This window comes from Rhynchophorus ferrugineus, unplaced genomic scaffold (genome assembly GCF_030347505.1).
Source record: "Rhynchophorus ferrugineus isolate W39M unplaced genomic scaffold, kcgeb_rfMv2 rfM6, whole genome shotgun sequence".
In the NCBI taxonomy this organism is placed as follows: Eukaryota; Metazoa; Arthropoda; class Insecta; order Coleoptera; family Curculionidae; genus Rhynchophorus; species Rhynchophorus ferrugineus.
The window spans coordinates 15,956,327-15,977,427 of NW_027472585.1; the positions used below are offsets into that span (position 1 = coordinate 15,956,327).

Genomic DNA, 21,101 nt, shown 5'->3' on the forward strand with positions numbered 1-21,101 from the left:
CGGGGAATTTTCAATCTTCAATCAGTTGCGTTTTGGATGTCTTACTCGGCAGCGTTCAGCGTTACTTTCGGATCTCGTCGCTCGCTTTATTGGATAGAGGATCCTGCGACGTTTTTCAGTGGTCGTACGTCGTGTGTACGTTGTTTGGTGTACTGCAGGACTAATTGTTTCGATCGGAATCAGTGGTATAGGCGGCGGATTTCGACCAGTTTCGAGGACGGGAAGATCAGTGAGTAGAACAACGTGAATATATTTGTTTTCTGTGTTTCTCGTCTGGTTTCGGCTAAATATAACCTGAAATCCTGGTGTTTTCATGTATTTATGCCATATATGAATTCAATTTTACAGTAAGTTGTCAAGTTAATATATTATTTATATTAAATCGCTTAAAAATTATTATAAAATCAATCTTAAAGCAGGACACATTAAAAGGTTTTTGAACAAATATAACAAATGTTATATATAAAATCAATTTTACATTATTATCTAATTTATATTAAATCGCTTAAAAATTATTATAAAATCAATCTTAAAGCAGGACACTGCATTATTATCTAAAATATATGATTATTACTTATTAATGAGCATTGACTATAATATTTCATATATTAGTATTTTAAAAATCACTTAAAATAATTGAGCAACAACATTAAAAGGTTTTTGAACAAATATAACAAATGTTATATATAAATTCAATTTTACAGTAAGTTGTCATGTTAATATCTAATTTATATTAAATCACTTAAAAATAATATAAAATCAATTGTAAAACAGGACACTTCAGTATTATCCAAAACATATGATTATTAGTTATTAAGGAGCATTGACTGTAATATTTCATATATTAATATTTTAAAAATCACTTCAAATAATTGATCAACATCATTAAAAGGTTTTTGAACGAATATAACCTAAAATTCTGTTCTGTGTTTCAGTGTTAAATATTTATTTATATATATTACATGTTCAATCAAATGTTGCACTAAAATGTTCAACTTTAATAATTTATCTTAAACTTAAAAAGTTAAAAATGAAACAAAGGCACTTGTAATAAGAATATTGCAATATTAACCTAAAATATAAGCTTGTTATTAATCAATATGTGTTGACAATGTTACTTTAAATATGAATATATGAAAAATGTACTAAATAATTTTAAACAATATTAAAATCTGACAAGTGAAATCTAGAATTTCGTAGTCTTCTGTGTTTCAATCAGAAATCTTAACCTTATATCATTTATAGTTGCAACACTTGCACTAAATTATTAGAAATTGCTTTATAATTTATCCAGAAAGATGATAGTTTTTAGATTAATTAACTAATTAATTAACTTTATCAAGAAAATATCAACAAAAACATATTTGTATTTTCTTTTCTTTATTAAAATCTTAAACATAAAAAAGGGGCTAATTTTAAAGAGAATATATACAGTAATACTTCTAACAATTAATTTGTTTAAATCCTTTAACTAATTTTTAGAATGTTAATTAAGTCAACAAAAAGGTATTTGTATTTTCTTTTCTCCATTGAAACGTTAAACGTAAAAACAGTCTTATTTGAAGGGATTATATCGGGTGATACTTCTAACAATTTGCTTGTTTAAATCCTTTAGATAATTTTTGGAATGTTAATTAACTCTATCTAGAAAATACCAACAAAGAGATATTTATGTTTTCTTTTCTTTATTGAAATGTTAAACATGAAAACAGTATCATTTTAAAGGGAATATAAATAATGCTTGCAGTAATTTGTCTGTGTAAATCCTTTAGATAATTTTGAATGTTAATTAACTCTATCAATAAAACATCAATAAAAGGTAAATAAAAAAAGTATTTCCTTTTCTTTATAAAAGATATTATAGTGTTATAGTGTTATAAGAAACTATAGTGTTTCGTATAAAATAGGTTTTACACTAATACTAAAATTTATTTTCCAAAGAATTGGAAATAAAATTTGTCGTAGAAATAACATGGGCTGAAAAATCCCGGCAGTTTTTTTGTTCAAAATTGGCTTTATATATCAACGTAATCTCCATCAAGAGCTACATAATCATTTCAGTACCACTTTTGTAGAACGATATATCTTTTACCTCAAAATAGGTCTGTCACCAGTTGTTGTCCACTCAGATGACGTTCGTTTTGACTCCGCATATTTTATCGACGCAAAAATTCTGGTTTGTTACATTTAAACATGGCCAAACACTGCTCAGAACCATCAACAAGCTCTTGTTTTTGGTCAGCAGTGAGCAAACGGGGCCCCCCTTTAAACAGAGCAAAACCAACACGTTCTTCTGATATCTTTACCATGTTAGCTAACTCACGCAACTTCACTTTTCTGTCATTCAAAACTATTTTATGGATTTTTTTGATGTTTTTTGCTGTTACCACGTTCTTTGAACGTCCACTGCGTTCTGCATCATCGGTATCTCTACGACTACGTTTGAAGTCAGCAAACCAACGTTTTATTGTTGTTTCTGATGGAGCGGAGTTTTGCAAATCTTAACACAACAACTCACAAACTTATAAGTAGAATATCATGAAATTTCAACAGCTTTCTTTTGAAGATTAGTACTAACTGAAAAATCGGTAAATACAATAAAACTAGCGCAACAGATATATTAGGCCGAGACTTTTCAGCCAATGTATTATGTTTTATCTATTATAATTTTCTTAGAACATTACACAAGGGTATTTTTTTTAATTTTATACATAAAAACAGCTTTATCATAGAAATATTAACCAGTAGTACTAAAATTAAAACCTCTACATTATTTTTGCGTAAGCCTAGATCATATTTTCTAGCCCTGCTTCTGTTTAGACTTTTTCTGTGTTAGTTTATTAATTCGTACCATTTCGACTCTGCAGGCCCTAATAGCTCTGATCAAATAAAAAACTGTGTCAATAACGCGGGAGAAGTAATTTTCTCGACAGACTTACGGTCAAACACTCTCTACAAAAGTCTAGTATTTTCTTTCATCTCCTGTAAATATACTTGTCATTGCAAAGAGAATATAATATCCATTAATTTTCAAAGCTCTTCCCTCACTCCCCGCTGATTAATGTTTCCGCATAAACCGTTTTGCGATTCAACCGCTGTTTTGTCAATATACAGTATATAACATAATTAAAAAATCGGACACATTACATGATCCCTCCTATACATAATAACAAGAAATGATTTCTTTTTATTATCGCTGCCTATCGATTTACATATAAATGGCATGATTTATTCGGCCGCCTAATTTATGGGCAGTTTCATGCTGTCTCGCCTTTTGTATCGCACCTATTGCGCATAATTCTCAAATATATATGTACCAAGGCATCTTGATTTTTGTCTATGCATTCCTCCGATACCTCGAATTTCTTTTGGCCTTTTAACCTGGGACTGATCCCAATACCTGTTCTATTTCTATCATTAAATCATTACCAATTCAATGATGATGGTTATCTAGATTATCCAAAATGTATATATTTCTCATTGACATTAGGTGAATGAGTTTCCAACACCAATTTTCATATCTGGTTGGCTTGATTGAATCTACTAATCGGCCATTTCATGTGATTTATGGTTCCTATTTCTCTTTAGAAATTATCCTCCTATTTGCATTCAGTATCATGCCGGTAATACCATTTAAAATCGTAGTTTGTCTCATTATCAGCGAATCTGACACATATTGCATGCAATACTCTTAAATTCCTACTAACAGTTACTGTCAAGTGGACTTCTAGAGAATTTCTCTCGTTTAGAAACCAATATTCAATAAATGTAAATATAACGAAGAAAGTAGTAGAACTAACAATGAAAGAAAGAGTAAAAGCTCGAAAAGAGGAATAAATGAAAAATACAAAAATATTGATTGAAGTCTAATGATGGCCAGATAGCCAGCGTTCATGAAAATAGATAAAAACTAAAGAAACAATTGGAATATTATAACGACTCACTGAATGCTCTCAGTGTTAAATCAAATGTTAAAAATGAAAGAAGTTGAAGAAGAAATATGCTGAAGCTTTAATGATAATAAGTTAACGGGATGAATGAAGTTGTATTATATTAAATGCACAAATAAGTCCTTTAAATATTGCGTATATTTATCTATAATAAAATTTGGGCGTCTACACATTTGTTAAAGCGAATCTGAGCTAAATGTCATACAACCAAGATGGCGCACAATCAAAATGGTAGCTGGATGTAGCTGTAGTGGTAAATATGTACAGTCTTAATAATATATAAATAAATACAGTCTTCTGTAATGGAAGTTACCGCGGAAAAACACCCTCAATCCTAAAAACGTTCCTGGGTTTCATGATGACATACATATTTAATACCCGTTTGAGACTGAAGCATGTTCTGAAATGTTTTAAGGCTTCTCAAATAACTATGCTTAAAACACTTATCAAACCAACAGACGAAGTCGGATCTCTTACGAGTCGACAAGTTCGCTGCTACCTGCGATATCAAAATTATTTTAGAAACTGCTGTTAAAACATATTAAACTATTTATAAAAATATCAGATTTCTAATTTGCCTTTCCAAATCACCACTCGACAATCGATCAAGTGCACAGAGTAACAACGGTTATAGAAAAAGTATTTGAAGATAAGCTCTTCGTATCGCTCTTCAATATTTCTGGACGTCTCGCAAGCTTTTGATCGGGTATAACATTTGGGCAGTCATTTACGAAATGAATAAATTGCTGCCACGGAATTACTATCAACTGCTGGAATCACAACTTTTCGAAAGATAAATTAGAGTACCGCACGAAGGGATATTCTCAACACTTATTTCAGCTCGAGTTCCACCGGGTAGTGTCTTGAGACCACTTATGTATCTGCTCTATACTGCTGATATCCCAAAAATAAAAGAAACAGTAGTTCGAACATTTTGCGACGACACAGTTATCATGACAAAAGATGTACATTGTCTAAGACTGTAGAAAAAGTACAAATAGCAGTGAACAAGATCTACAAATGGAATAAAGTCTGGAAAATACAGCTTAATAGCTCCAAATCTGCCGATGTTAGTTTTCCATTGCCGTGAAATTATATTAGAAAATATAGTTATATAATTTGACGGATGTCCGATTCCTCAAGCAGAATCAGCTAAATATTTTAGTATCAATCTTGATGGCAGGTTAAATTAGAAAACATCTCAACTTGAGTTAAAATTAACGAGATTGGTTTTCGGTGAGTCAACTATAAAACCCATTTGGACCTATAAAGTTTCACTAAAATATCTACTCAACTAGTAAGCCAGAACTGCTAAAACAAAGGTCTTTGATCAATTACTAGTGTTTATCGCTGCGTAACCAACGAAGAGCTGTACGATGACCTCGAAATCAGCTTGATTTACTAAGTTATCCAAGATTTCGCTTTAAAATATGAAACAAGGTTACTAGATCATTGCAACGTGGAAGCAATAAAGTTACTGTATAAAACGCCGGAAATCACAAGAATGAAGCGAACCAAACCATACGAACTTTTATAGTACAACAGAACAATAGTAATATATTAATTTCTAAATCTAATGTAAGATATAAGAAATTAAAAAAATAGTTTCAGATTAAGATTTTATACATTAAAAGTCAAAACGAGCAATGAAAGTGTTTCACTTTTAAGGTACAACGTGGGGCAAAAGTCCCGTTACCATTAACGCAATTTCCGTTGAGTGGCTATAATGGAACGATTAGATATTGTCACTATTTCTACTCGTTCTTGTGGCGTATATTTATCCATAATAAAATTTGGATGCCTACACAACACAACGGTTAAAACGAAACTGAGCTAGACGTCATAGAAACAAGATGGCGCGCAATCAAAATGGTAGCGGTACTTTTGCCTCACTTTAGTGTCAAATCTAAATGATAGCGGGTCTTTTGCCCCACCTTATATTTCACAAAAAGTGTATTGAAATTATAGTTTATTTGACTGATGCCAAGTTCTAAAAAATAAATGGGTTTTGGAATCCTTGGAATAGACCACCAAATGAATTTTTATTTTAAATTCTCACTAATAAATTAATAATGTGCCAATGGTGTGTGAAATTAATATAATTTATTAGCTTTCTTGAAAATATCCGAATACGAATCTTAGTGCTGTTTCTTCTTGAAAAAAAATTTTTAAAAATCAACAGCGACATTTCGAAAAAAAACCACGGACGCCATCCAATTGAGTTGACGCCTTTCGTTCCGCCATTGCCAAGGTCCACGAGCAACGTCCCCTATTGACTTATCCATGGACCTTTTATAGCCTATAAACACGTATTAGTATTTCGAAGTTAATGGCCCTAACTCAACTGTCTTCGGTGGTGTTACGGTTGTTGAGGCCGATTCATCGCGGCGTACCGGCCGGAGTTTTAACTGTCATGGCTCAGGTGTCGATAATTTTTTAATTTCGACTTTATTAATACAACAATTAAGATGCATTGTCCATGGTGTCATGTGGCGGCTCTTTTCTCAACTAATAAACCTGTCTTAATAGTGGTCCGTTCCCGGCTGGGAAGATTGGTACAGCACTTTTATTATCTTGTCAGTACCGAGAGTTTCGTAATAAGTTTTTCTGTTTCGCGCGGCGTTGTTGGCTGGTTTGTTGACCATTATTCTCGGCGTCATCTTCCGCCGTCATCGTCATGAGCCAACTTCTTTTCGATGCCTTATAGGTGGTGTTAGTCGAGGGGATATGATAACTAACAAGTTTTCTGTTTATACTAGCATTATTACATGCTCATAACATTATATTTAGTTCTGTGTTTCGTTCTTAATTTGGGTACAAACTCCAAATGGTAAATATCACATTTGCTGATGATACTGCGATTATTTCTGTAGTAATCAATAGCAAAGAAACAACCCGAAAATTATAACTAAATATAGTGTATATAATATATTTTAACGTTATAGCACTTCTAATCCATATATTATCAAAACAACATCATTCTTGATGAACAATTCGGCTTTCGCGCTCGCCAATCATCCGTCCATCATGCTACCCGTCTGGCCGCACATATTCATCACGGTCTTGATCAACGTAAAAAGCTTGGAGCAGTCCTTCTGGACCTAACCAAAGCCTTCGAGAATATTTGGGGCGACGGTTTGATCGCAAAATGTGGCCTCCCAGAAGACCTAACCGCTCTCATCAAGTCCTATCTCTCGGACAGATCTTTCCAGGTCAAGATCAGGAAAACACTTTCCAATCGAAAACAAATCGATGCTGGCATACCTCAAGGTTCCCCGCTGGCCCCAGCCCTATTTAACCTCTTTATTTCAGATCTGCCGAGAAAAGGACACATTGACGTCGTGTTTTACGCTGACGACACTGTTTTCTTCACGGCCGCCACGTTCGAAGTTACAATTCATGAACATGTTAGAAATCAACGCCCTGAAAACCCAGGCCATCATTTTCTATAAGAAGCGTTACGCACTGCGCGTCTCGCAACTTAAGATCGACACCGCAATAATTACATGGCTGGATAATGTCACGTACCTAGGTCTCCACTTCGACCGACGGTTCGGTTGGCATTCCCAAATCCAGAAAGGTTCGGGGATAGCAAACCTGCTATTTTCTCCGAACTGCCCTTCCATCAAATGCTTATTTTACAAAATGTTAACTCCTCAGGAGAATCTTAAACGCTCCATGGTTTGTAAGAAATAATCAAATTCATAGGAAAACTGACACTCAAAAAATGAAGCATTTCATATGTCAATCATTCCACAAACAACAACTCAGCTCAAGTTTTTCTGAAAACGCACTTGTTCGCGAGCTGGTCGACATGCTGGGAGCTTAGCACCACGTCACCGCTAACCTCTCCCTCTTTTCCAGACTAACACGACCCCATCCGTCGTTGCATTCATAACTTTTGCTCCCATATGACAGTAACCAGTCGTGTGTTAACTCAAGTTCGCGAATCAATAAAATCGCCGGGTCCTCGTGCCAAATAACGGCTGCCCGATCAGCTGGTACCATATCCCTAAATTTAATACAGTAGCAGTAGCGATCCAGAAGTCAACTGTGAGGCAGTTTCGGTTTAGAGTATTAGTAAGCCCAGAGGCAGTCCCACATAACCCGATCCAACTTGTCACTCGGGGGCTTCGCAACCAGGTATGCGTCATGCATTCCACCGCCTGTTTTTAGACCAGAACAAAAAGTGCATATATTATCGAAGGACTTAAACTACAATTAATTATGCAAACCCATTAGTTTATATTCCACACCATCAATGGGGTGCAGTTCCAGGCGCGCTTCTTTATGTAGTGGTATCCCCTGGATGCTAAATCTACATAATTGACATCAGCATATCCAAGTAATGTATTTTACTTTTGTTAGAGAGCATATTTACCTTTCTATGCTTAGTTCTTGTTTCCTTTATTTCCCCATAGTCTCTTCTGTTACTACCTGTGTACAATTTCCTTCATAAAATTAGATTTTATCACTGCATTCTCCCTAATGCATTTGCCATATCTGCAAAATACTTACTCTCACTCTCACTCTCATCAACTATCTCCTTATAAATTTTAACCCATTAATATCAGCATAAGTATATTCTGAACATATCTATGCACACAAATCCTTCACACTCTACAATGCGATTTTCTACTGTTATCACTCGGTATTGGCAATTGACACCACTGGACCATACGCTTATAAAAATATCATTCAGCCACTGTCGCTTTCACTATCTGAGTCACCGTTCAAATCAATTACCACATTGTTTGTTTCTAATCTATCAAACACTTGTTCACGATTCCACCATTTGCCAATTTATTCTTCTGTCTGTCTGACGGAGATTACCCAAACCGAAGATATTATTGTCTATTTCCACCATGAGCAATAACATATCTACAATGAATTATTAAAAATATTACTAACTAATCTAATAAAATGTTGTTTTAACTTTCACCTTTTTCCATCAACTTTTTATTGTCTATACACTCTTTATTTATATACTAAAATAACACACTAAGATATTTCCAGTAAAACTGCCGAAAGTTTTAATAGTTTAACCATTTAATAGTATCAGTACTTACATATCTCATTTCTGATCGAAGTAACTGATTAGAGCAATTAGTTTCTGACTCTTGACTTTTTAATGGCATTTTCAATCAGAGTAATTACAAATATTTAACGACAGTTAGAAATATATTAAAACAAGCGCCAGGATAACATTTTCCAGTTTATAACCTCTAATTATTATCATTGACATATGACAACAGTGTCGACCACTACCAACACAAATCGAATTTTATAGTTTGACTCTGTTTGATGTCCCGATGCGAATGAACGAATTTTCCTTTTTTTACAAACTGAATTTGGCAGCACCTTCAAGGTATCTATGAATGGTTATTTCATTGCAAAGGGTGTAACTTGTATATATTCTTATTTAATCTCGTCTTGTTGGAAATGCTCCATAATCTATATCTTTCCGTAAAGAAAATAGAGTGAAAATTGTAAAAGAATTTTTGATGAAGAAGCCCCAAAGAACTAATGGTGTCTAAGAAGGCGTGTTATAGTAATAAATAATTATGAATATCAAATATAAATAGTATTGTTATTATATACAGCTTCATGCAATTTATACCCAAATATGTTAATAAAGGTTGTAGAGAATTTGACTTGACTAAAAAAAACTCATAATCTACGACAAATTGCAACAATCTGTCCCTGTATATATGTACTTTAAAAATGCCAATATGCCGTTAGCGTTACCGTACCACGTCCGACGCGTCCTCTGTCTAATAATTTGTTGATCAAGACCCATAAACTGGTTTGTGGCTGCGCTAATTACCAGGTTTTAATATCGGTTTACCTTCATGCCTCGTCCAGATAAATTACAGCAATTAAATATAATTGAGGCTCTTTACCAGCTCCAGTATTATTATTACGTAAATATTTAAATTTATTAGTCGATATAACGTCGAACCTCGATCGCTCTCTATCTCGGTCTCGAGCTTAATCGGCTTTGTTAACATTTTTGACGTTTTTTTCGTTACAATTTAACCAGAAAATTCGAAGCATTCCCTTAAGGAGATATTAAATATTGAACTGATCTAGGTATGGTATTTCACATGTAATCTATTTTAATTTTATTTCTAAAAACATCTTTTAAACACTTAATAGGGTTCCTCAAGCTCAGTAGTACAAATATAATATTCTGCTTCAGTCACAAGATTTTAGTCTAATCAATTATCTTAACTGATATTGACAATATTTCTCAGACTTCTAAAATGTTTGTTCATAAATATCAAATTCATATTCCTTAACATTTTATCAAAAACATTTTTTTAATTGTAATCCTCAGTCATTCACCTCCCAAATTTTGAAACACATTTTTAACTATGGTGGCTTAATTTTATGTTAATATTCTCTCTTTCTCGTATTTATTTATATTTACTTTCCTGGTCCGTCTAGAAATACCGATGAAGATGTTCCTGTCATGCTTAGAGTCATAAAGAATGTTCGTCAGTATTTATTTCTGACTCTCTATATTATTAAGGTAGCATTCTTGTTATTCTTTATATTTAAAGACTTAGTACTATTCAAAAAAGCTAATGTTATTTTGTCTTAAAACTTAAAAATTATTTTGATTTGTACCAAGTCATTCACCTCCCAATTTTTTATCTATCTTTGTCATTACAATCTCGATTGTTTTACGAAGTTTTACAGTTGGTGTTAATATATTTTCACTTCGTTTAATCTATTCCCAGTCTAATATCTACCAAGATATAAATAAAAAGAAACTGCTTCGTAGGCGACGATAGCTCCCTATACCGTGTCAGATTGTCCTTTTGGCCAATTAAAAAAAATACAGGTTGAAAGATTTTTAGGCGGAGAATTTCTCTACCTGGGCCTGGATGTAAATGAAAAGCCGCTTTGCATAATATCACGCTAGATGGAGCTGAGCCGGTAATTTAAAGTCCGACTCTCTATAACCTAATAAAGTTGTTATACGTTTATTAGTTGAATGAATCAAGTTACCGCGGCGGTTCGATTAAAATTGTTCCATTTCTGGTTTTATTCGCGTGTGTTCACCGCGTGAATTACAAGACGCGTAATGAGGGGAGAAGCTTCTTAATACTTTTACCAGAGTTTTTATCCTTTATTAGCCTTTGGGGCTTTTGTTTTTAAATATTTTTATTTCTATGAAAAGTTGGTACTTAAAAAACTGCCATAATAGTTTTCTACAAGCATATACTAAATTGCTCAATAAGATCGCTGAAATCGTTTCACACGAAATAATTTTTAAGGCGTCAAAAAAATGTAACATCAAGCTAAATCTGGCGAATAAGCTGGAAGTACATTGTCATTTAGTGAACTGATATGAAAAATAATAAAGCTAAAGTGAGTGATGTTTCATCAAAGCTTTTATTTTCATTCTGGATAATGGTGGTAGATCCGAATCTCACCGATAGTGATATGAAACCATGCACAAAATTATCAAGTAACCCTAGATGTGTTTTTTTTGCATATTTAACGGATATACTATCAATTGTATACACAGCTTGCTGAGCTGATATTAAATCATGAAATATTGGTTATTTATTTCATGATGTTAGTTGAAAATAAAATAATTTTACGACATTTCATCATTATATTAATCAAATATCGACATGAATAAAATAAGCAAATTTATGTAAAGGTACAAATTTTAGGTTGTTTTAAAGCCTCATACAAATTAGTAAAACAACACTGGCAAAACAATGTTCTTCGATTAATTACTAATTCTTAACGCTACGTAACCAACGCTACGAAAGACTTCTCGATGGCCTCGAAATCAAAGGGATTTACCAAGTTATCCAAGATTTTGCCTTAAAGCATGAAAGAAGGTTATTAAATCTCAGCAACGTAAAAGCAATAAAGTTACTAGACAACATGCAGGAAATCAGAAGATTGAAGCGAACCAAAGCACACGACTTTCAGGCAATTTACGAATCAACCCATTTTTTGGAATCTTCAGTATAAGTAAAGATAGGTTACGATTCATAATCCCGAACAAGTAGTAAACAGAAGAAGCAAGGTCTGGAGTGTTCCGCAGGTGGGGTAGCACTTCCCATTTTAATGTTTCCAAGTTCACCGGATTTGCAACATGTGGTCGAACGTTGTCATGACGAAGAATAACATTGTTGTGTCTTTTCTCGTATTCCGACCATTTTTCGCGCAGTACTCGGTTTAAATGCATCAATTGTATCGTAGTAGATCCACTATTCATCACAATACGACGCAAAAAAGAAACAAATTTACCAGTGAAGCAGCATTTCACTCATGACCAAAGGCGACGCGACCAATATTTTTGGCTTCAATTCATACGGCACAAACTATCCAAGCTTTTGGATCATTCCCATGTTTTTCAAGGTGTTGGAAAACCATTTCCATCTTGTATTACCCCCAATAATTCTGCATATTCTTCGTCGAGATGGCCTACAGCTGTATTTTTCTTCTATTTCAAGTAAAAAGTAAAACTTCCCGCAAATGCGATTTACTCAGTACATTCAAACATTTTTGAAGGCCATGAAAAAATTTTCGTTCACACTGCGACGTGGTATGTATTGACGACGAAGACATCTATTGAAAAGGGTAGCCTATGAACGAGGCTTAAAAATAAAGTTGGTACACTATGCGATTTAGTGCACAGTAACGCCATAATTCTTCTATACCCTTATATATAACAACAAATTCTTTAAGATTATGCAAATCCTCAATTTTTCCTCCCAAATTTTCTCAAAGATTGTCTGATTAGAAAAAATACGCTTTACTTTATCAATTTAAATATAACATTCTCCATAAACCTAGACGCTTCGTCATTCTTCAACTTCCGATCATATCTCCCCGAAACCGTCCATTTCAATTAACAGTAAAACACAGTCATCCGAACACGTTTCCTAACATCGAGACTGTTTCAAAACAATCACGAATCGCCCGGAATCCTTAACGACAACCTCGCGACGATTACCATCGCTACGACGTCATAAATACGTCATCGTTACAACATATTCGTAATTATACCCGAAACCTGATCATATCGTGTAACGATCAATTTGCATCCTTCTCCCTAACATCTGAATCGAAGGCGGCCGCGCTTCATTATCAATTCCAAAAGGATAGAGATAGAAACGAAAATGAGCAACGGGACGGTGTCTCGGGAAGAGACCGACTCGACGGCGAGATAAATCCCCAAGAATGCATGTGTCTCCGTCGTTCTTTTTTTTATTCGATTTTTACGAGATAAACCGTTTAATTTAGTGACGTGTCCGCCATAATACGGGGGATATTTATTAGGCAGATTATGGCAGGCTCAACATCGAGATTAGAATCGAATAATCAAGATGGTACCCACGGTTACGGGGGTATATTCGGAAAATTATTGTTGTTATATCGGTTTTTATTGGTTTTTTAACACAGTTGAATTTGATATCATTCTTCTTTGTTATTGAAACTTTATATCAAAAATAAATTTTTATTTTAGTCCTAAGTCATTCACCTCCAACATTTTTACTGGTATATTCTAACTATTTTTTATTGCTACATATTACGGAATATACTTTGAATATCTTTACTGGGATTATTTGGTCTAACTAAATATTCATGGATTATACCTAGAAATATCGACAAAGTTTGTTAGTATTTATTCTGGAATCTCTAGGTAACTAAGATAGCACTCTTGCTGACACATCTCGATTTTTTTATATACATTAAATAAATCAATGTTATGATACTTTTCAATTAAGATAAGTCTTCAATTTAGTATTAATTATTTTCATCAAAAATCAATTATAATTTTGACCAAGTCATTCGCCTCCCAAAGATTGTTTTGTTAATTTTAAGGTTGATGTTACTATGCTCATATGGATAATGTAGTTCGCAGTTTAAAATTGAAATTGAACAAGCAGGAACAGTCATGAGAAATATATGTCGATTGTAGTTGATGCGTAAACTATACACGAAAAGAAAAATAGAAGTATAAATGTGTAGAAATATTTTGATAATCGACAACAGTAAAGAAATCATGTAATATACGTGTGATGCTGGTACCTCAGAAATCACCTGGTTTCTACAATAACATTAGAAGCAATAATAAACAATACTGAGTTTTAAAAAATATCCTATTTTATCGGTATATTAGCTAAAAGAACTCCAGCGAAAACAACAATTTAGAGAATTACCAGTAGTTCATTTTTCCAAAAACCACCGAGTTCAATTCATATTCATATATTATTTAATCTTTCACCACTCGAACTGTTTTAATAAGTCTGTTTCTTCTGTTCTTGTTATTTAATATAAGATAAGAGATCTGATTAATCAAAGCTTCTGAAAGATGTGGCAACTGCCCTTAAATCTTACCTGGAAAATATATTTTTCTGGATAAACTGTTCTGTGTTATATCTATGAAATCAACCATCATATGAAGAACGTGAAACCCACACTCTGGAAAGCGCGTATGAACATTTTGAGTTTATAAATGTAATTTCAAATCAAAGGAATTTAAAATGTTGAAGGCTACGAGTTAACATTCAGATATCCCAGAGACATGAAAGGTAATGACGAATGAAAGCGAAAAAAAAAAGGAAAGATAAACTTCAACAAGGTAAAATGGAAGAAGCATATAAGACATGACAAACTAGAAATATGTACGAGTAAGAAGAAATAATTTATAAGTTAGGTATAATATATATATATATATATATATATATATATATATATATATTAATTGTATTAGCTAATAATTATATAGCTAATAATATTAATATATATATATATATATATATATATACGTTAGAAATATGGGGATAACAGTGATTAGTTTTCGATAATACTTACATACAATACGATAACTAAATCAATCAATCATTCAAAATTAACTTACAGTACTTGAAAAATGGTTGTATTAGCTAATAATTAATGTACGACGTGACCATAACCTCCTAGATCAATCATATACTCAAAAAACTATTGTATCATACCTATAATATTTTGATACAAAAAATCTGATGTTGAAATGAATGAACAGAACTCCCTAATGAATAAAAAATGATGTTCTCTTCATTATTAACGTCACACGTTGGGAGGAATGTCACAATACGCGTGACAGTTGACAACCGACACCGACCGCGTGACAAACGACGATCGCTGAATGGTCCCCCTCACCGAAAACTATCGACTCGGCCCCGGTAAATGATAAAATTTAAATAAACCATCGCCGGCCGTCCAGTAAAGTATCGAGTATCATCTCGAAAGAGCAGGTTATGCCCAGCCAACTATGATTAACGACTTTATTATACTTAATTCAAAGGAAAACCGGCTCGAGTAACTTCATCATTCCGTGTACGCGGCGTAATCTCGTGGGCCCCCTTTTGTGGCCGGGCGATGTGATTTTTTTTGTCGAAAACCGAAAAAGAAACGCTACGCGGCCGACCGCAGGTGGAAATGGTGACGCACCGCTCATTTTTAGGAACGGGCTGGAATATCACAAAAAGAGAACCTAGAATGAATAATTAATAGATCTTTCAAATTCAGTTTTATTAAAATTAGGGTTAGAAACATGTACTTCTACGTTATATGTGAATTCGTTTTTTTTTTTTTGGTGGGTACAGATCTGAGCATTCGGGGAGAATTTAATGGAAAAATTGAAAATGCGCATGAGTAGAACTGAATTGTGCGAACATTCGTAATGAACAGGCTTGAAAATTGATTGAAAGTCGTAGTGCGCATGCTCTTTGCTTAGTTCCAGTGTTCGCCACAATGACTTTCAGCGCATTGCGACGAACAGAACGCAGTTCCAGGAGCCGCGGATCTGGCCAACTAATTGTATTTAATTCATAGAACAATGCAAACATTTTAAAATGTGACGAACACATCAACATGTAAAAATAACCACCTATTAAATGCACTATACTGAACAACCGCTTCTTGGCTTCTTTCTAAAAAGACTACCTACCTATCTTCGACCTAAAATATAAAGTAAAACTCATTAAACACGGTAGTTTTAGAGAAAAGAATCACTTACCTATGTTACTCTTTAGACAGCAGATATATCACTGGTTTCAAGGTGTTACTCCTTCATTTTTTCCAAGATATGTATCAAATGTGCTTGTTCGTTTTTTACTTTATAATTTGAAAAGATACTAGCATAATATCCTGTTATAAGGACAGTGGCTCTTCCATCCAAATCATCTTGCACTTTAAAATAAGTTAGAATAGTATCTAGAATAAGATTTAGATTATAAGTTGTACAGTAGATCACTTACTGAAGTGATCTTCTACATGACAGGACAGTTATATTATATAACTGAAATCATATAATAATACGTATTCCCCACGTGCAGATTGTTGACATTCTAGGAGATAAAAAAAAGATATCCCCATATCAATTCGAATGCATTGAATATGCAAAGATAATACTCTCTATCCATATTGTTCATCCATCTGACCTACTATGTATCTTTTTCAGGTCTATTTCTGAAAAAGCAAATAACATAAAACGGACACATTTCATTTATATTTACCAAATAACAATTTGAAATAGTTCACTCTTTAACATGGCCTTCAAAACATTTTGCTTAATTTTCTGCCAATGTACTATGGTGGAATGCCAGTGGATATATTATTAGGATATGTTTACTTACTTATATATCACGCTTTATATATATACTCGCAAATGTAATGAATATGAATTGTGGGCAAATGTTTTGCTTTGACATCAAATTCATGTTCACCATTTCGAGTCCCCATTTTCTACTGGCGACATCATTTTTAAAACAGCCAGTATTAATTTTTACCCCTAATTAAGCTCAAAAACAACGTTATACAGAGATACCAACATGTGGTAAGACTAATTTAATGCAAATATATATGAAAAAAACGATCTAAAAGATAGAAATAAAATTAAATTTTAAATATTCATATAACGTAGAAAGCATAAAATATAAGGAATAAACGAGTGGCGTTGGCTTAACGAAAGCTATATTTGTGTGTGTGATCTAATGTGTGCGTGTGTATTTAGAAATGCCATTAATGTATCTACATTTTGTCTTATAACTGTGCTGTACGTGCTACACTCCGTAAGGAGAACTGAGAGCCTGACACCACATTCTGTATAAATAGAGAGAACACTGCTACAGATTTCTCTTTAGCAGGTATACATGGATTAGTTTGCAATTACCAATCTTGGATACATCTAATAGGTAACGTCTCTTTGTTCATAATATTTTCACAAAGATCAATTTCGTTAGACTAGCTGTTTGAATACGTTATTAAGCCTAGATATCTAGATTTTTCTTTCAGTAGGAGAGATAGTTTTTCAAAAAGCTACTCCGTATATTCGTAAGGCTATTTATAACTTCTAAACTTATTTGAGAGAGAAACCACAATAAAAAATATATCCATATCTTTTCGTATTTGATCTTGATTTGTAATTTTAAGCATTTTGGAAAATACAATACTAAATTGCATCTAATTTCGTTAAAAAATAAAGAGAGAAGCTCTTGTTTCTCTGAATAAACACAATATACCTAAAATTTGTTAAAAATTGTGACCAGAATCTGAAAAATCATCATCCTTTCTAACATCTAATGCATGCTTGTTGTTAGAATAAGCTTTGTATATCAAAAGTAGTTCCAACAAATGATAAGTAGATTAATTTTAATAATTAATATTAGAGGCAGATACTGCCTGGTTGAAAGGAAATTATTATTATTACAAAGGAATAACAAATAAATTTCTGACCAACATACCGATACCATCTTGATCTGATAATACGAAATTTTACATTTCAACCAACTACTTCATCCGCCTTCTTTCAATCAATCTTCTAATATAAAACCAGCCATCAGAATATTTCTATGTTGTATATGAATAAATACAATATACCTAAAATTTGTTAAAAATTGTGATCAGAATGTGAAAAATCATCATCCTTTCTAATATCTAATGCGTGCTTGTTGTTAGAATAAGCTTTGTATATCAAAAGTAGTTCCAACAAATGATAAATAGATTAATATTAATAATTAATATTAGAGACAGATACTGCTGGTTAAAAGCGAAATTATTATTATTAAAAAGGAATAACAAATAAATTGCTTCAAATTTGAGGTAATAAATATAAGCATCTATACTATAATGAATAAATAGTTTTACATCTGATTTTTAATATCATTAAAGATTAAGATTAGAAACCCTTATTTTTATCTCTATAATTTAAAATTAGAAACATACAGTTCTACGTTATTAATAAATAATTAGAGTAAGATTTTTTATCTGACCTTTAATCCTAATTAATTAAAATTTGACGGTCGAAACCTAATAATATAACAAAATAATGAGCATTTCCTATATTCTATAGAGAACATTGAACCCTGAGTTAAAGCAAAAATGTTCATTGATTATTTTAATTTATTAATCGTACATATAAATCAGATCAAAGCTTTTGCCCGCAATTAAAATATAATTGAACTGTGGCATTTTGTTTCTAGTTTGGTTAATTTACCACTTTAATCAAGATATTATCGACAGTTTGGTCATAATTATTACGACAAAAATGATTTATAGCAAAAATTTAATATTATTATCATTAATTACATATATAGTCTGTTCAAGTCTTTTTCAAGTTATTTTGTACACACGTCGTTTGAATTTGTGACATCAAAACGTCGCAATGTTGCATCAAAATGCTGCATCAACTTTGAGTTTTAGTCCACTTTGGCTTTGACATACAACAAAATTCTAATCTAAACAAAATAATTTAACAAAAATGTTATCAAATATAATTTATTTTAACATTATAGTACATCGAAAAATTACAGTTAATTATACAACCAGCCACAACAGTTTATAGGTTAGAGTTATAACCTCTTATCACTATTCCTTCAAGAATTTTGCATACATCTGACAACCGGACGAGTTTGACAACCTCATTCGTTTACGTGTTCGAACTAATCAGACATCACTGTGTCTCTTTTTAACTAGAATAAAATGGGAAGAAAAACATTGTCTGATTCTAAAATGAATTTACGAATTGCGGCGGGAAATACATTAAACATCTTGATGACTCATGTAAAAAAAACTGAACTAACTAATTTTTTTTAATTTTTATTTTATTTTTATTTTTTAGATCTCAAATGACACCAATATATCCTATCGAATTTTTCTAGGAGTTTGAGCCGAATTTATCTTCAATATGACTTATTATTTTTTAATCTATTTTAGTTGCCCGATATAACATACTGTTCATCATTGGTATCAAAATCACTACTTTGAAAGCGTTGAAACCAGATTGCATAGAAATTCAACTTACGACCGTTTATGTTAGAAAAACTCTTAAAATAGTTAATGAACTGGCTTAAAATATTAAACCTATATTTATTTTTGATAGTAAAGTGTTTCTGTGTGATTTTTATTTTAATGTTTTTAACGAAATGGGAGATTCTAATCACTTTAAATTAACTTATAATTTTGTCATAATTACATTGATACTATGATTATGAAAAACTTAATATAATTAAAATTTTATTTACTCTAGAACTTCTATTGACTCACGAAACGTCATACTTTCGGCGTTCTGATCAAACTGGACAGTTTAAATCATGGTTAACTAGAACACTAAAATTTCAACTATGATGATACTGGGGTATAAAAAATGGTTTATCATTCCAAAGCTCCTCTTACAATGCTATTTAGACTTTTGTGGTACAAATATAAGATTGCATTAAATCATCAAACCAACTAGTATCCAATGGTGCCATAACAAAGTTCTTCAATTAATTGGGTATGCTTATCGCTACGTAACTAATTAAAAACTATACTATACTAAAACTATAGATGGATTTACGAAATTATCCAAGATTTTGTGTAATTTTAAAGTGTCAGCAGTTTGATATAACTTCACTATACCGGTTTTTTAACTAATTTATGGATTTTTCTTGTGTTTTCGGAAATAACTAGCAATTTTGGACGATCAGAACGGCATTAATGTGTATACAATCTCGGTAAATGCTCTCTATCAAGGCTCTATTTGGATTCAACAGCATTTTCACCAATGAACAATTAAAATAATTTGTATTCTGTAATAGTTGGATTCATCACAAATAGTAGATTTATCAACAGTCGTTCCATCTATATGTCAGATCCATCGATTAATATGTTAGTTGTAATTGTAATTGAAATACCCCAGTTTTATTTTCTTATGGTTTAACTAATATTTCTTGATAATATTGTGAATTATTTAAACAAACCAATAAAAGTGGTAAATAAAAAGAGGTTCGTCGAATATAATCAAATGCATATTCTGTGGGTTTTTTAAGTAATTTATGGTTGTTTCGTGTTTTTTGCGGAATAACTACTAATATTCGACGATCAGAACATCACGAATGTGTATACAATCTCGGTAAATTCACATCAAGGAATTGTTTGAACCCATCACCAATGTTTCTTCTTACTCTAGCATGCTCAAAAAACAAGTTGTTGGTTGCCAAGCTGCGCCAGTTTTATTTTATTGTGGCTTAACTGATAATCTTATGATAGATTGATTTAAACATATATAGATGAAAGTGGTAAATAAGATAAAGTTCATCGAATATAATAAAGTGGATTTTGTACCAGTTTTTTAATTAATTTGTGAATTTTTCTTATGTTTTCCGAAATAATTACCAATGTTGGATGTCCAAAAGCTCATTAATATGTTTACAACTTCGATAAATGCATATCTTGTCTCTGTTTGGGTTCAACAACATTTTCACCAAATTCAAGAACAATGTTTATTAAAGTGTTTTTAGTGTGTGTGTGTTGTGTTCCAAATAACAAGTTTTTTCACTAAAACTATAATAAGCTGTAAAGTAACAGTTGGGTTTATCAAGAACAAGAACAAGTTGGGAAGTTATATCAACAGTGATAGCATATATACATTAGACCCATTGTTGTGGTTTAACTGATGTTTCTTGATAATATTGTGATTAATTTAAAAAAACATAGTAACAGATGGCAGTGGAGAATGTTGACCGAATATAATGAAGTGAATTTCTTACGTGCTTAATTGATTTAATGGAAAATAGACGAGATACCATCGAGACGCGGACCGAAATACCAAACACCGTCTTCATCGCCTTCCAAATAGAAACGTATCGC

The 21,101-nt window shown here is 32.4% G+C and overlaps 1 protein-coding gene across 9 annotated transcripts in view; it reads left to right on the forward strand.

Moving 5' to 3' along the window:
• ci (transcriptional activator cubitus interruptus) overlaps nt 1-21,101 on the forward strand; it is a 185,975-nt gene that overhangs the window by 110,976 nt on the left and 53,898 nt on the right. For 2 of the 9 annotated variants that reach the window (XM_076407177.1, XM_076407179.1), the window contains exon 1: nt 24-347. The exons of 6 other annotated variants lie outside the window; for them this stretch is intronic. In XM_076407177.1, coding sequence (XP_076263292.1) covers nt 322-347 — 26 coding nt within the window. In that variant the 5' untranslated portion in view covers nt 24-321. Of the gene's footprint in view, nt 1-23; nt 348-21,101 lie in introns of those variants that run through there. One more of the 9 variants, XM_076407180.1, reaches the window with a different exon arrangement.